The 15,490-nt window shown below is 41.8% G+C and overlaps 1 protein-coding gene across 8 annotated transcripts in view; it reads right to left on the minus strand.

The window, feature by feature from the left end:
- ppip5k1a (diphosphoinositol pentakisphosphate kinase 1a) overlaps positions 1–6,865 on the minus strand; it is a 31,087-nt gene extending 24,222 nt beyond the window's left edge. For all 8 annotated transcript variants that reach the window (XM_084915658.1, XM_084915568.1, XM_084915507.1 and 5 more), the window contains exons 1-5: positions 6,752–6,865; positions 1,984–2,501; positions 1,220–1,415; positions 891–981; positions 677–762 (exon numbers count right to left, since the gene is read on the minus strand). In XM_084915658.1, coding sequence (XP_084771784.1) covers positions 677–762; positions 891–981; positions 1,220–1,415; positions 1,984–2,127 — 517 coding nt within the window. In that variant the 5' untranslated portion in view covers positions 2,128–2,501; positions 6,752–6,865. The remainder of the gene's footprint in view (positions 1–676; positions 763–890; positions 982–1,219; positions 1,416–1,983; positions 2,502–6,751) is intronic.
- Positions 6,866–15,490: the final 8,625 nt, after the last annotated feature.

Below are 15,490 nucleotides of genomic sequence, written 5' to 3' on the forward strand. Positions count from 1 at the left end.
TGATACTCATCACTCATTTAAAAAACAGTCATTAGTGTCAAGGATAAGGACACTTAAGACATCTGACCGTTCATCAGTCAGGAGAGTTTGTGTCACTGTGTTTAAACGGGAATTGGATGACAGAGCTAACATACCACAGCAGTATGGGACACTTGTGACTGCTTCAAATTTGATGCTATATTTATCCTTCAGCTAAAAAAACACAAGTACAGCCTTACATAACAGACTCAAGGATGCTGCATGGACAATGGGAGCTTTGGGCTGTTTTTCTGAGCTTTTTAAAGTTTTAGAATTAATGGTGGCAACATTTTTATCACGTATGAAACGCTGTTATTGGCAACCATGAAACAGACTATAACTTTGTAACAACAAGTGAGACCTGCCCCGACTCCCTTGGTGAACTCCCACAGCCTGTGGAGTTACTTTTTAGGAGCAAATGATGCTTAAGCTTGCTTCTAAAAGCCTTTCCTTAATACTTGCCCAGAAAGAACAACAACAAAACAAATAGCCATATGACCTTAACTCATTCATTTATGTTACTACTTCCTGGAATAAGGTCCAGCAGAGACCTGACGGGACCTGAAAGAGGCCCTTTAACTGAAACATGTACTCTTTGCATCGTCACAAATGTTCTCAGTGCATATATGTAGTGACTTGTTATCAGCAGGAGACTGACCATCTGGTTTATCGGGGTCACGGTTCAGCACAGCATAGCGTGGTAGATCAATCCCTTCCTCCTGCAGGATGCGATACACCTCTCTCCTGTCAAAATCAAATGAAGAAACAAAAAGAGGAACAAGCACTGGCTGTTTATTTTCACATATCCTGATTCTCTTCACGTGTATTTAGCTCAAATGATGGAAGTAGATAGTTTCAGTAAAAGAGCGCACCTGTCCTGTATGTAATACTGCATATTCAGGTCATTGATGAGCAGAGGATTTCTTAGTTTGGCATAGCTCACGGCCTTATCCAGCGGAAATCCTGTTTTACACAAACATGCAGAGAAACCTGAAACAGACTCTTAAACCATAATCTTCACTATAAGACAGCCACTTAGCTCAGTGTGCGAATGCTTGGGAACTTTATAAGATGATAAACACAGCAGAATGTGTGCTACGTCACACAAACATCATCAATATGTGACGAAGCAGGGAAGCAAGAAGCACAACGAGTCTGTTGTGTTTTTGCATGTGTGTTTCAGTTGGGGAGGGCACTGTACCCTTGGAGTGGAAGGAGATGAGGCAGTCACAAAGGGGCCATTTGTCCACGGGCTCGTTGAGGATTACGTCCTCTGGGAAGATGACCACAGTGATGTACTCGAACCTGCAAAGCCTCTCCAAGATCTGGGTCATCGGCTTGGACTTTGACTTCTTCATCATGCAACAGATCCCCACGACAATCTGTCGCTCTGGGGGCTGAACGAGGAAGAGGAGAGCACGCCGGTTAAACTTTCGGCTCTACGTACATTAACTGAAATCAACGGCAAATCTATTCTCTAAAAGTGCATCTGTAAAAAGACTAAATTATATATTTTTTTAATATCACCAACTCTGTGACCTTCATTAAGTTCTAAAATTGAAACTAAGATGACTTTACTTTCTATCCTCTGTCAGCATCCGTCCACCTCACTAATCCATGCATAGCTACATGTATTTAATCGAAGCTAAATACAAACTATGGTGGCTTTTAGAAACTTTTCATCTCTTTACATGTATGCATCTGCTAAAAAAATTAGCTAATTATACTAAACTGTAAAACCTAACATAAAGGAGAGCTCTATTTTATATTTGCATCAAGTATCACTACGTCCAAAGTCATGCTAAGTCCTAATGAATCAATGACTTGATTATTTTGAAGTAATCGACTGGTCAAAAGCCATGGATATACTGGTCACTACGGCTGCCATGGTTACAACATGATAGCTTAGAGCTTCCTGCTGCTGACTAATCAGTGACAATCAGCTGTGACGGGAGAGTCACCCACCGAGTCTGTGTCTTCGCCGTCCTCATACAGCTCCATATCTGTCCTTATGCTATCTTCCAGGACCTCGCTCTCATCGTCCTCGCAGCCCACGAAGAATCTGGGAGCGCCACACCGGCTCTCGCCCGGGCTGTTGGGCTCTGACATCACAGTCCCCCACGGCAGCCCTCAGCATCCCGCCGTGCCATCGTACACCAACACGCCGCCGGAGCCAGGCCTGGGGAGAGGGATGGGACTGCTCTGCCGGGGCGACGCAGCAGAGCCGGTGGACGAAGGCGGGCAAGGCAGAGCGGCAAGGCGAGACTGAACAAAGGGCACTCCAGCATAAAAGGTTTTGTAGGAAATTATGGTCCAGGCCGGTCCTCCGTGGTGACGACTTCACTCGAGCATTTCATTCTTCATTCAGCAAACTTACGTGTTAAACAGCTCGCTCGTATTTCACAAGAGTCTCCAGCAACGAGCTACGGCTCCACTTGTGTAACGACGGTCCCGTCGTACATTTGTACGCAAACTTGACAGTCCTGCAACGAATGAGAGCACAACATGAAAGCTACACTTATGAGATTGTGCTTCACAGTGCAGAGCAATGCTCATCTGCACTGCCTGTAGTCTGTTTGTTACCAGGTTACAAATATTAGCTGTTATAAATGTCACACTATGTTTAGCTCATGATTTCATTTCACTTTCGTGGTGGTCAGCATGTCCTGGAAGCTTTGTTCTAATAAGCCAATTTGCTGAGTGTGCAAAAACACATAGAAACTCTTTTTTTTTTTTTTTTTAACCAACATTGAAACAAGATTATTAAATGAATCCAGACATGTTAAACTGACTAAATCCTTTGTTCATTCCCCCACAGGCCCAATATTCAAACAGTGGTTTGATTTAAATGTTTTAATTTTAGTCTTTTAGCTCCATAACAACTTTGTGTTTATTAGAAAAATTAACATCAAGCCTAACGCTCCAAATCTCACCCGATATTAAGCAGAATTAGCCTCGTCATTACTGGATTACACATTAAAGTGACGCTGCAGCCTGGTGCTGGCCGTCAGCTCTGTTCTGCCCAACATAAGCCGGTCACGGGAACGGGAACGTCAGCAGACCACAGACCACAACTCCTCATTACTCCCTGGCGCACTAGATGACACAGCTGAACAACAAACCACTTCAGCAGCAGGCACATTCACTCAGGCAAAAGCTGCAAAGGCTCCCAATGAGAGTACGAACCAGTACTCGATTACACAAATGCCTGAGGATTTCAAAGTCAGGGAACACACACAAAAAGGCCAAGCTCTCTCTGCAGAGTGTGGTTGTTTATTTTAAGCCTCCAGTGACCTGAAAACTCACTGCTCTTACGTAACGGCTTTCATTAATTAACACGACAGCAAGCAGAACGCCACAGAGATTTTGTTGTTGTTCAATCGTTTTAGGGACAGCTCGTTTGCAGCTCGGACTCCCCTGGAGTTGTTCTGCATGCTCACAATAATCCATACTAATGGATTCCATGGAATACTATATTATAGTATACCATACTATGGAATCCATACTAATGGATACTGATCTTCACTGGAACATAATGTGATGGTAATAATGCCCTTCAGTTTGCCACCATCTTAAACACGCTGTTTAATCTGCCTGCACCATCCAACAGCTTTTTCTTTTTTAAATTGGAAACTTTAAAACAGCAGGGTGAACCCAGATGACCATATAAGGAATATCAGCTCTTACTGACATCACATAGAACATTCAAGAAAAAAGAAGCATTTGAACTGAGTGTTCAGAGCATTTCTTATATTGAAAAATATACTGGGTACTGGTTTTAAATATATATTTGTGGACATGTGGTAAAAAACAAAATCACAATTTTCTGGGTGTTCTTGTAATGTTTTATAATAATAATAATAATAATAATAATAATAATAATAAACTGAGCTGTGTACTGTTACAAAAATAAAGCTAATTGAGAAATAGGGACAATCTTTGAACATTTTACACATGAAATATTAAGATAATAATCCACAAACAGATACACAGAGATACTCACAGGTACTCACAGAGGTACTCACAGGTACACAGAGATACTCACAGATACACAGAGATACTCACAGATACACAGAGATACTCACAGATACACAGAGATACTCACAGATACACAGAGATACTCACAGATACACAGAGGTACTCACAGAGGTACTCAGATATACATTTCAAAGACAGCTTTGCATGACTGCAGCACCTGTCGAGCCTGTTTTGATGAATACTGCATTTCTGCTGAAATTCACTCTCACGCTTTCATTATTTAAATTAAACTGATTTCATACCAAAGTGGATGAGTGTGTGAGAGCCTGAGCATTAATCTGCTCCTTTCACCTGCTTACTCCAGCTACCAGCAGGGCTGCAGTTCCCACTGAGGACACCAAGGTCATCAAGTCCTTCGTTTTTTTCATAAGACTATTGAGGTGATTTAGTCTTAGTTTAAATTCCACAGTTTAACAACGAGCTGCTGTGAGCTGAACCCTGCTGCCCCTCATTTTACACAGGTTTTTAAATGTGACAGAGCTTTAGTTTTCATTACTGATTATTTGACAATTTTCCTTAACTAGTCCATTTCTACGGCCTGAAACAGGACTGTCTATAATGATCCTGTATAAAAAGAACGCTCCAAATCATTCCCAGTGATATGTAAAGACCCCGAATATTAAAAAAACATGTAGGAAAGCTTTAAGCCTGGGAATACGCTTCGTTTTTAAATCTACAAAGATAAAAAAAAATACTGTTGTTGCTTTTTGTTTTTGGGGCAATGAACTGAAGTCATTAATAGATTATTCAGAGCAATTCTAATACTGATGCAAGTACTTTACAGATAACGCTGCACCACCAACTCCGGCTGGGAGGAGGAAGCTGGCTCAAATTCAACAAAGCAACCAACAAAAGAATTCAATTCAGCATTATTATGTTTCTTCATAGTTGCCATTTTCCTAATTTTCGGGATTTCCCAAAATTAGAGACTCCCCAATCTGTTTAGATAAAACTCTTTTCATATCAGTGAGTTTCCAGCTTCCTTTAAATGTTTAACGGGGAGCCAAGGCACTCGACAGTGGAGGTTCACACCACTTAAACGACATTGTAAGCCTAAGACTGTGTGTAGATACTTTTTACTGCCAAATGCTGATGTTGCTGATAGCAACACAGCTGAAGAGAATATAAACCTTCCTTTCTTCTCTATAAAGGGAGCAAATGTTCTCCTCTTGACTTGGTTTTATTTATTTTTTGAGCGGGCGTGATAAATTGAAAAATTTCCTGACAAATCTTCACCCCCTGCGGTCAGCAGATGGTTATGTATGGAAGCTTTGAGATAAACTGCTGCTTAGCAACACTGATTGTATTACCAATAAGTTAGCCTATAAAAAAAAGAATAAACCAATATGTCTTAAACAGGTGACACTTGAAGTACAGCAAACAATACTGATGTTCAATTTCTGAAAAGAAGAAAAAAGAGCAAAAATATTTCTTGGTCCCTTCTAGTGAAATATGAGAAGTTGATGCTTTTCTTTGTAATAACTGATAATAAACACGATGTCGTTCGTGCCAGTCTGTTGTCAGGGGAAACTAGACCTTTGTCAGGTCATGTTTTCAGTTTATAGACAAGCTATTAGATGATTTACCCACCATCAGCTGCTGCTCTGACCTAAACAAATGAATTTCAGTATCACATTAGACATATTTAATGAGACAAGTACATTTAGTCGGGTATTGTACTAAAGTACACCTTAGATACACTTACAGTTCTACTCTACTGTATTTTGTGAGTATATGTTGTACTTTGTGCTCCACTCGAATAATTTTCAAATTATTATTTTGCTGACCTGTGATCCAAGATTATACTGGCAAATAGCTCGCTCAGCATTTACTTTACACTGTACTTGTATTAATGCAGTTCTGCTTAACGCTGTAATTTTCCACTGCAGTGTTGCTACTTTGTTCCTCAATGATTTAAATACCAGTTTTGCACAATAGTGGAGAAAGTATGTATACAAAACTATTTCCAGCGCCCCTTTTCATGTAATATCATCGTTACAAGGGCACAGCACAGGATATCGAAAATCAATTTGAATGAAAGTAATATGTTTGAATATAGTTTTCTTGTTTACAGTGGGCTCCACCAAACCGGTTCTTGGTTCTGTGAGTCAGTAAAAACAACCTGCTCGCCCCTGCTTTACCGACACAGCTAAACACAGTGATACTAACTACGTGAAGAGATTGCATTATTAGCATGGAGAAAGACGTTTTAGTGGCTCGGGTTCGAGTTGGAAGAAGGCCTGATGGGTTTAACTACATGAATATAACACCCAAGGCGGGAGAGAGCCAACTGACGGACAGCTCACATGAACGACCCCTGACATGTAAGGGTCCGACTTTAAATACCTTTGTATGCCAAAAGGACTTGTTGTCCCGAAATGTAGGCTACATAAACGTGACTCATTATTAATATCCACATTTAAACCCCAAACCGCGAAAGCTGGTTGAATACAAAAGCCTCACTCGGCGAAGAAATTATCGTTAGGTGCCGTTACATTTCTCATTTTGACATTTAGCTAATGTTAGCATTCAGCTAACTGGCTCGCCAATGTAAACAAGTCTCCCCAAGGCCATTCTGTCTGCATCTGAAGCACAGTCCAACCAGCCCGGCAACTATCGGTGGTAACGCCTAACACCAGCTACATGCCAAGCACGTTCCCGTTCTCAGGGCTTCAGGACAAAAGTGTGAACTCACGGTGTTACTGGAAGATTTACCACTGCCATCGGCTCTCTTCCGTCCCTTGACAGTTTGCATGTGAAACCAATCTTTTTATTTTTCTCAGGTTGACGTAGGCCGATGAGCGTGTGAATCAGCCAATCAGAAAAGCGAACTTCCTGGGAGGCGTAACGTAAAAACAAATCACGTGAGCCAATGAGGGACACTGAGCCCAACGAAAAAAAAGGATCGTTAGCGTCCTCTAGCGATGATGCCAATAAATCATATTACACCCCATGAATTAAGAAGGGGATGTCGCTCAGGTTGATATGTGTGTGAAGGCAGACCAGCAAATACTTTTGTCAATTATCTTAAAGTTTTTTCACCTTAATGAACACATTTTATGTTTTTTTTTCCAGAGCTTAAGAGGAGGAGGCAAATGTTTTTTAGAATTTCAAAACAGTTAGTTAGTCTGTCTGATAAGATTGAAATATTATGTGATATTTACTATAGTATTAAATTTTTGAAGCAGTGGTTATTTTTACTGGACCAGTGAGGATTCTGGGTAAAACTCCATGGATGAGGACTTAAAAGGACTCTGGCCAAAATAACATCTCTGATGGACAGAGTCTCCCACCCCATGCATGTAAATGCTGCTGAACTGCAGAGCTGCTTCAGTGCCAGACTGCTGCATCCTCGATGCATGAAGGAGCATTTCCGCAGGTCCTTCCTCCCTGCAGCTGTCAGACTGTACAATCAGAACTGCTCCCAACAAACATAGATGTTTACATCAGCGCTGTAACTTGGCACTATTTTATCAACCGATTCACACTATAACCAGGGGTTGCCTCTTATCTGTATTTAACTTTATTTAATTTAATAACGGTACAGTACTCTGTTTTTGTTAACCATTGTCCTTGATGTAAATATGTAAAAATTGTGTATGTTTCTGTTCTGTGTCCTGTTTCTTTGTATATGTGTCTTTCTTGCTGCTGTCACACCCAAAGTTCCCCTTGTGGGACAATTAAAAGATTATTCTATTCTATTCTATTCTATTCTATTCTATAAAGGTCAGCCTCTTTCTCTTGTCACAGAAGAAGACTTCCAGCAGGAGAGTAGCCTTACGTGCTCCTGTCACTACTCTTGTTGGCAGTCTTTTCCCCACTCCACTGGTACCTTTTGTGGACAGAGATTAGAGGAGGCTGCTCCCTCAACCCCAGACCTCTGCTTTTCAAAAAGCAGGAATGGGAAAGAGGACTGCTGGGAATCCAAACTTTTTACTCCTCCATAATGAGAAGCATGAAAGAGAGCTGCACAGAGCTGGTAAGGGCAAAGAGGAAGAAGGTGAGTTTTGGCTAAAGGTCCCACCCTAAACTTCAGGTCTCAGGTCAACAGGCAGGAACACAGAGGAGAACTACTGGGAGCAGTAAGCCTCGACCTCAGGCCTCAACTTCACAAACGGGAATGGGAAAAAGAATGATCTTCTTCAGTTCCTGTCCTAACGGAGGGTTCTAGGAAAGGCCCTTTGGGTGCCTGTTGTGGGCTGATAATACAAAGTGACAAACATGTTTGATCTACGAGTGGAAAACTGGAAAACCCTTTGTGATTGGCAAGGTTTACAAGGTTTTAGTATCTAGCAAATACCTGTTCCTCTGTAATCTTGGAAGCTGGTTTCTGAATCCAGCAGGACCACCGAAGCCACAGGCTGCTTTCTCATGAGTCTGGCTGGGTTGGCAAGCCACATGCACCAGGGCTTTTTTAACATTTGTCTCTTTTTTAATTGATTTTGTTTAAAAAAAAAAAAAAAAAAAAAGTACTAATATTTAATATAATTTTCATATTCTGTGGTTCTTATAGCTTGTGGAGGTCAGTGTCTTGTTCTACAGCACTTACTGCTGATGGGATCTAGCGTCAGCTGGCCTTATACTTTCTGAGGTACTGAAATAAAACTTTGTTCCTTCACACTCACAACTTTGTGTAGTCAGTCTGAGCATTGGACTGCTCAGACTGTCCAGGCTCATGGAGAACATGGAAATTCCACATAAGGCTGCTGAATGAAGGTATCAAGCATGAAACCCAACAGGAGTCAGGACAGGAGGACATACAGCAGATGATCTAAAACCATATATGTTTTTTTTAAAAGTATGAACTTTTTGTAATTTTGCTTCTGTGCACCACCGCAGTGAATTTTAAATCAATCAAGGTGTGATTGAAGTGCAGACTTTCAGCTTGAATTCAAGGCTTTTAAAAACACCTTCCAGGAATTAGAGATGTTTAATCCCTTCATTTCAGAGGTTCAGCCTTTTTAAAAGGTGACCCTGCACTCTTGGAACAAAACCTCCGTCCTGCCGCTGCTGCTGCTGTTGATGTGAGGACCAGCTTTGACGTCAGTGTTTCTCTGAGCCACTGTGTGCAGACAGGACCCTGTAACCACGGGATACTCGGTTACATACTTGTGTGCAGGCCAATGGGCGGTTGCAGAGGACTGCTATGAAAAGAGCATTTTATTAGCAGCAGGCTCAACAGGGTGGTAACAAGGCTCTTCTGTAAGCGAACGTGCAGAGGAGTGGGGGGCGCCCACATCCACAAATATTGCTGGTAAAAAATAAAACTACCTTTTAGTTGTCAGTGTATAGAGTAAAACGGGCTGTCAGGTGAAGAGACATCTTTTGTCACACATTCACTCAAATAAATCTAAATGATCGTATTCTCTTTCACTACTACGAGCGTCTGCCACAAAGACCCTCTGTGAGGAGGCCTCTGCTGCCCTCCACCCTCATATGGCTTCCATTTGCCGAAGTCAGGGGCGTTACACTCTCTGTGACTTACAGCAGTAGGTCAGCGCACGTCAAGAGGTTTCATTATGAATGTAGATCCAGTCTTTGTGCCGCTGGACACCAGCCTGCTGCTGCTGTGCTTCCTGTCTTCAAGTCGCTGAACGAGATGATGGATTTCCTCTTTTTATTAGAAAAACACGATCAGTGTATCCTACCGTGGATTTGGAGATCACAGCACAAGTTGATTGCAACAATAAGCTTCAGCTCATCACTGATAGAGATGATATCTTGAAATGAGCATTAAAAAATCCCCCAATAATGATTTAAATATCTGACACCTCAGAAGTTTAATTCCACTAACTGACTGTTGTTCAGAACCACCAATTAACCATCTGTTCTATTATAATTTCATTATAATATTCTTATAAGGATTCTGGCCATCGCAGTGAACCAATGGAAAGTGAACCAGTTCCCATAGACTCTTGTATTAAAATGTCAAACACTCCTCAGTAGGTAGTTTTCCTCTTAAACTGTTCAACGGGTGAATTTTTTTTTTACGAGATAACACAAGGTAAGATATTTCATTTGTCCCAAAAGTTCACAAGTCTACCATTTGGATACTGGTTAAGCTTATTGGTTTAGCTGTGACCACTTTGATGGGTGTAGACTAGCTAACAGCTGTTTTCTAGGCCTTTTTCCATGAAATTGCGGCTCTGGGCCTGCTGTTGGTTGATTTTTTAAAATGAATTATAGAACAAATATTTGACATATTGTGGAAGAAGATTTCTGCTTTTTGGTGAGTGAAAGTTAAGCATTATATTTGTATCTTACTTAGCTACTCTGTTTATGTGTGTCTGTGCATGCACCCTACATGGATGCACCACTTGCTAACCATTGTTAGCATCAGCTAATAGCTTAGCACTCCACCCTTTCTTCCAAACATGCAGCCATTTATGGCCGAAACAAAATACCAGGTCAGAAACGTATTTGTGAATAATCAGGTCTGCGGTAGCCATTAGTGATATCGTTATAAAATTACCTGAAATCATTTATGTTTATTCATTACTGTGCCTGTGTCTAAACAGGTAGAGTGACTTCCTCATTTATATTTTTTGCATATACTAGAAAAAAAGAAATAAAATAAAAATAAATACAGGTGCAAATTGTGCTAGTTATCCAAAGGGTTCGCTTTATGAAGAAGCTAGAGTAGCTTTAAGCTATTTTGCCACTACCTGTAAACACATCCTGTTTGGCCCACTTCAATGAGTTTGGGGTCAGAAAGTCATACAAAACACTTATAAGACTTCTTGTAAAGGGTGGGGACACATGTCTCAACAGTAGTGCCTTGATAGAGTAATCAGTGACTCTGGGAGTGGACCCAGCAGTGGTCTGGCTGAGGGAACTTGTGTTTCATTAGCTGTGATTTTGGCCCAGCAGAAGAAGGTCTGCTCTGTCCTCCACAGGACACGCAGCTCTGTGACAAACACCATAAACAGATTAACTACCCAATCTCATTTTAACGGGAAGGTAGCTGGATGTTTAAAATTATATATTGGCTGACAAAACTGTGACTACACTGTCATGATGACACATTAAAAAGTATTTTTAGATTTAGGAAACAGTCTCCATCTATCCCTCAAGCTCGGGTCCTCTACCAGAGGCCTGGGAGCTTGAGGGTCCTGCAGTATCTTAGCTGTTCCCAGGACTGCGCTCTTCTGGACAGAGATCTCTGATGTTGTTCCTGGGATCTGCTGGAGCCACTCGCCTAGCTTGGGAGTCACCGCACCGAGTGCTCGGATTACCACTGGGACCACCGTTACCTTCACCCTCCACATCCTCTCCAGCTCTTCTCTGAGCCCTTGGTACTCCTCCAGCTTCTCGTGTTCCTTCTTCCTGATGTTGCTGTTATTGGGATCGATCACTACGGCCGTCTTCTTCTGTTTGTCTACCACCACTATGTCCGGTTGGTTAGCCATCACCATTTTGTCCATCTGTATCTGGAAGTCCCACAGGATCTTAGCTCGGTCATCCTCCACCACCCTTGGAGGCGTCTCCCATGTTGACCTCGTGACTTCGCGGCCATACCTGGCACAGATGTTTCTGTATACTATGCCGGCCACTTGGTTATGGCGTTCCATGTATGCCTTGCCTGCTAGCATCTTGCACCCTGTTGTTATGTGCTGGATTGTCTCAGGGGCATCTTTACACAGCCTGCACCTGGGGTCTTGCCTGGTGTGATAGACCCCAGTCTCTATGGATCTTGTGCTCAGAGCTTGTTCCTGTGCTGCCATGATTAGTGCCTCTGTGCTGTCTTTCAGTCCATCTTTGTCCAGCCACTGGTAGGATTTCTGAATGTCAGTCACCTCTGCTATCTGCTGGTGGTACATACCAGGAGCTTGTCCTTCCATGATGGTTCCTCTTCTTTCTTGAGTTTCTGCTGCCTGAGGTATTCACTGAGCACGCGGTCAGTTGGGGCCATCTTCCTGATGTATTGGTGGATGTTTGTTGTCTCATCCTGGACTGTGGTGCTGACACTCACTAGTCCCTGGCCTCCTTCCTTCTACATATTTATATATATATATACATATATATATATATATATATATATATATATATATATATATATTAGGGGTGCAACAATACTCGTAACGATATTGAACCGTTCGATACAGTGCTTTCGGTTCGGTACGCATACGTATCGAACAATACAAAATTTTAAATTTATTTGATCAACTTTCCTTCTGACGATGCTGTCTGTGTTGAGCGCTCAGTGGATCTGCGCTCGACAGTGCAGCCTAGGCGGAGTAGTCGAACACAGATTCACTGAGCGCAGGGAAAGCTAGCGAGACAGAAGTTAAGCTCTCCTTGCAACATGGCAAATTGAACCTCCCCCACCCTCATTCAGATCTGCCGTTTGGAACTATTTTGGTTTTCATGTGACGTATGACCCTGAAGGTAAGCGCGTCATGGACTAAAGTAAAACAGTATGTTGGATGTGCCACGCAATGCTCAATTACATGGGTGGGAACTACTGCGTTAGCGCAGTTTGCTCGTTAACGTGTTGACAGCACTAGTGGGAACACAATGAATATGACTGCACATTTACGCCGACATCATCCTAGTGCAAAGACAAGTGGAAGCAGACAAAAACAACAAGCATGCATGCTACAAACTTAACCGAGTCATTTAGACAGCTGTTAGCACATGATTCTCCTTATGGGGACCTGATATGTTCAATGTGCTGCTGAGAATATAGCCCAGAAGAAGCGTATAGTATAGCTTTTATTTTGGAAAGAGCCATTTCTCTGTAATAAACTCTCTTTTCCAAAGATAAGTGATTTCTTGATCAGATAGATTTATTTTTTTATTACTTTGTTGTTTCAGCAATATTAAATTTAAAAACTGTACTTTTGAGTTAAAATATATATTTATAATTTTAATAAATGACAAATTAAAAAAGCATGAACATTTTTTTGTATCGAAAAAATATCGAACCGTGACACCAAAGTATCGAATCAAGCCGAACCGTGAATTTTGTGTATCGTTGCACCCCTAATATATATATATATATATATATATATATATGTGTGTGTGTATTTTTATTTTTTGCACTGCATTTAAAAACCCCCCACATGAATTCAATCATCATCAAATGTGCCTGACCCAGATTTGGTAGCGTCCCTCTAAGAAGATGATCAAGAAGATGCCTAATGCTACTTTGGGCTGCCTGTTTTGGACTCCTCCCGGGATCAAACTGGGGATCTATTGATCACACAAATGTGAAATAAAACGTTTCCTTTTATTTTGATGTGGTGTGCACATAGTTTTCTTTTAGTAAATGTTCTCCCACTGACTAAACACTTTGTGTTCCTGTGGACTACAGAGTCCTTGGCCAAAGTCACTTCATGCCGGTGTTTGTTTTTCCTTTTAAGCTTGATGCTGTAAACTACTCAGTTCCTAAAAAAATCCAAAAATAAACACAAAACATCAAATTTAACTTGTTCTGTTTGACCGGATTAAATTTTAGACTCCAACAAGAGATTTGTTGTAGTTCCACTCTTCCACATAGCAAGCAAAAATAAACAGGCTCTGCTTCCAGGAGAAGTTCTCCAGGGGGGGTTTCTAACAAAAGCACTGGAGGGCAGACTTCCTGACTACAGCTTCTCAGGTCTCAAAAGATCAAATGGAAGTAGCTCGAAACCCATCAAACATATATAACAGCTGTGTCTGTGTTAAAGTAAAACATTCATTTAGGACAGGTGAAGCTTTATCAGCTTTTTCTTTGCTCTTTGTTTGAAATGCAATATCAGCTCACATAATGAATAAAACAAATACAACTAAAAAATGAACAAACGCTAAAAAAAGCTTCATAAGGGCTTCCCTGCTGAAACACTGATGGCTATTTCCTTTAACACAGGAAAACAAGGAGGAGTTGCAAACTAAAGCCGCTCTACTGAAACTGTGATTTAAAAAAAATTAATGTGAAATTTATTCTCCAGTTTGTCAAATTCAAAAGGTTTGAGGCTCCTGGTTCTGGACTGAACCAGTACCAAAGACATGGTCAGTTGTAGCTAGAACCAGCACAGACAAAGAGTGACTCACACTAGGTGATCTGTACTGTGGTCAATGAGACAACCTGCTGATCTCCACCAGAGCAGCGCCCTCTCCCAGATCAGCTGATCTGAGTGCACAAGGGCGTTTGACCTGCAGAGTCCAGTTCGTAGAGTACAGTGACCATTTGATAAGGTGGGCCCAGCACGTTCAGTTGGACTCAGGCATGGTCTCTGTGCACTGTGCCATCTGCACCTGCCGACTGATCTCCAGTGCGTCACCAACAGCAGCTGCTCCATACAAATGTGTTTTTAATCACCACATGAGAGACTATAGTGTCTCACCGTTTCTCTGTTAGGGCACACATGCATAAATTGAGGCCCAATCCACATGCGCAGGTATTTTTGTAAGCTTTGCTTTTTCTTTGCATGTTGGCCTTTCTTCTCTTTGGGAAATATTACGGTGTGATGTTCTGCCTGAGAAAGAGTCGGTATAACTCAGCTGGTAGAGTGTGAAGGTTTGGATTGTTTCCACAGGGGATCTGCTAACTCACAGATCACCACCTCCTACAAAGCTGTTACATGTTAGGTGGCCTGGTACTTATACAGTGCTTTCTGCTCAATTTGAGCACTCAAGGCTCTATTTGAGTGCTCAGTTTTAGTTCAGTCTCAGCAAAGTGGCGTACATACACAGAGAGGTGAAGACAAAGCAAACTGGTTTATTCTGTGTCATGCAACTCTCAGACAACAGCACTGTCTAAGGTGGCCTTTGCAGTGAAAGGAGCTTATGAATAAAGTTAAATGTCTCCTGATCCCCAAGGATTGAACCGAAACTCTGTCATCGATCCATGATGTGTGTGTGTGTGTGTGTGTGTGTGCGTGCTTAGAGACGACAGAATTACAATTATAATGTGCCTGTAACAGCCACAGGTGCATGAATAACTCACAGTTTACCGTTATTCTTATGTCACTGCATTACAAAGCTGCTTCTTCAGGTTGATGACAGTTTTCCAGCGTAGGGCTTGAGTCTAACAGTTTGGTCATCTTACCTCACTCTGGGTCCAGCATTAATAGCCCAACTTGTAGACACACCTCGTTCCAAAGACTGTGGATAAATAGCCTAAAAATGGAAAACTCTAAACATGGAAAACAGGGACAAGTGCTGAAACTCCGGGCATACAGGCGCAGCCGGGGCCTCCTCCCCCTCCTCTTTGAAGCAAAGTCCAGGCAGTCTGGTTACAGTACACCATTCAGATTCAAATCCAGTCAGGCCAGTGCTCCCACTCTGCATCCATCAGCCTCCCATCACAGCATTCATACACCTGAGCAGCAAACTGTTAAAATCATAATTTGTATTGCTGGAGGAAAAGAGTATTACTATCATTACTCAAACTCAAGCTAGATCCCAATCATGAGTGTCAATGGCACCAACACATTAGCCATGTGAACAC

This window comes from Perissodus microlepis, chromosome 1, assembly GCF_051167445.1.
Source record: "Perissodus microlepis isolate ML-2025 ecotype Zambia chromosome 1, ASM5116744v1, whole genome shotgun sequence".
Taxonomy (NCBI): domain Eukaryota; kingdom Metazoa; phylum Chordata; class Actinopteri; order Cichliformes; family Cichlidae; genus Perissodus; species Perissodus microlepis.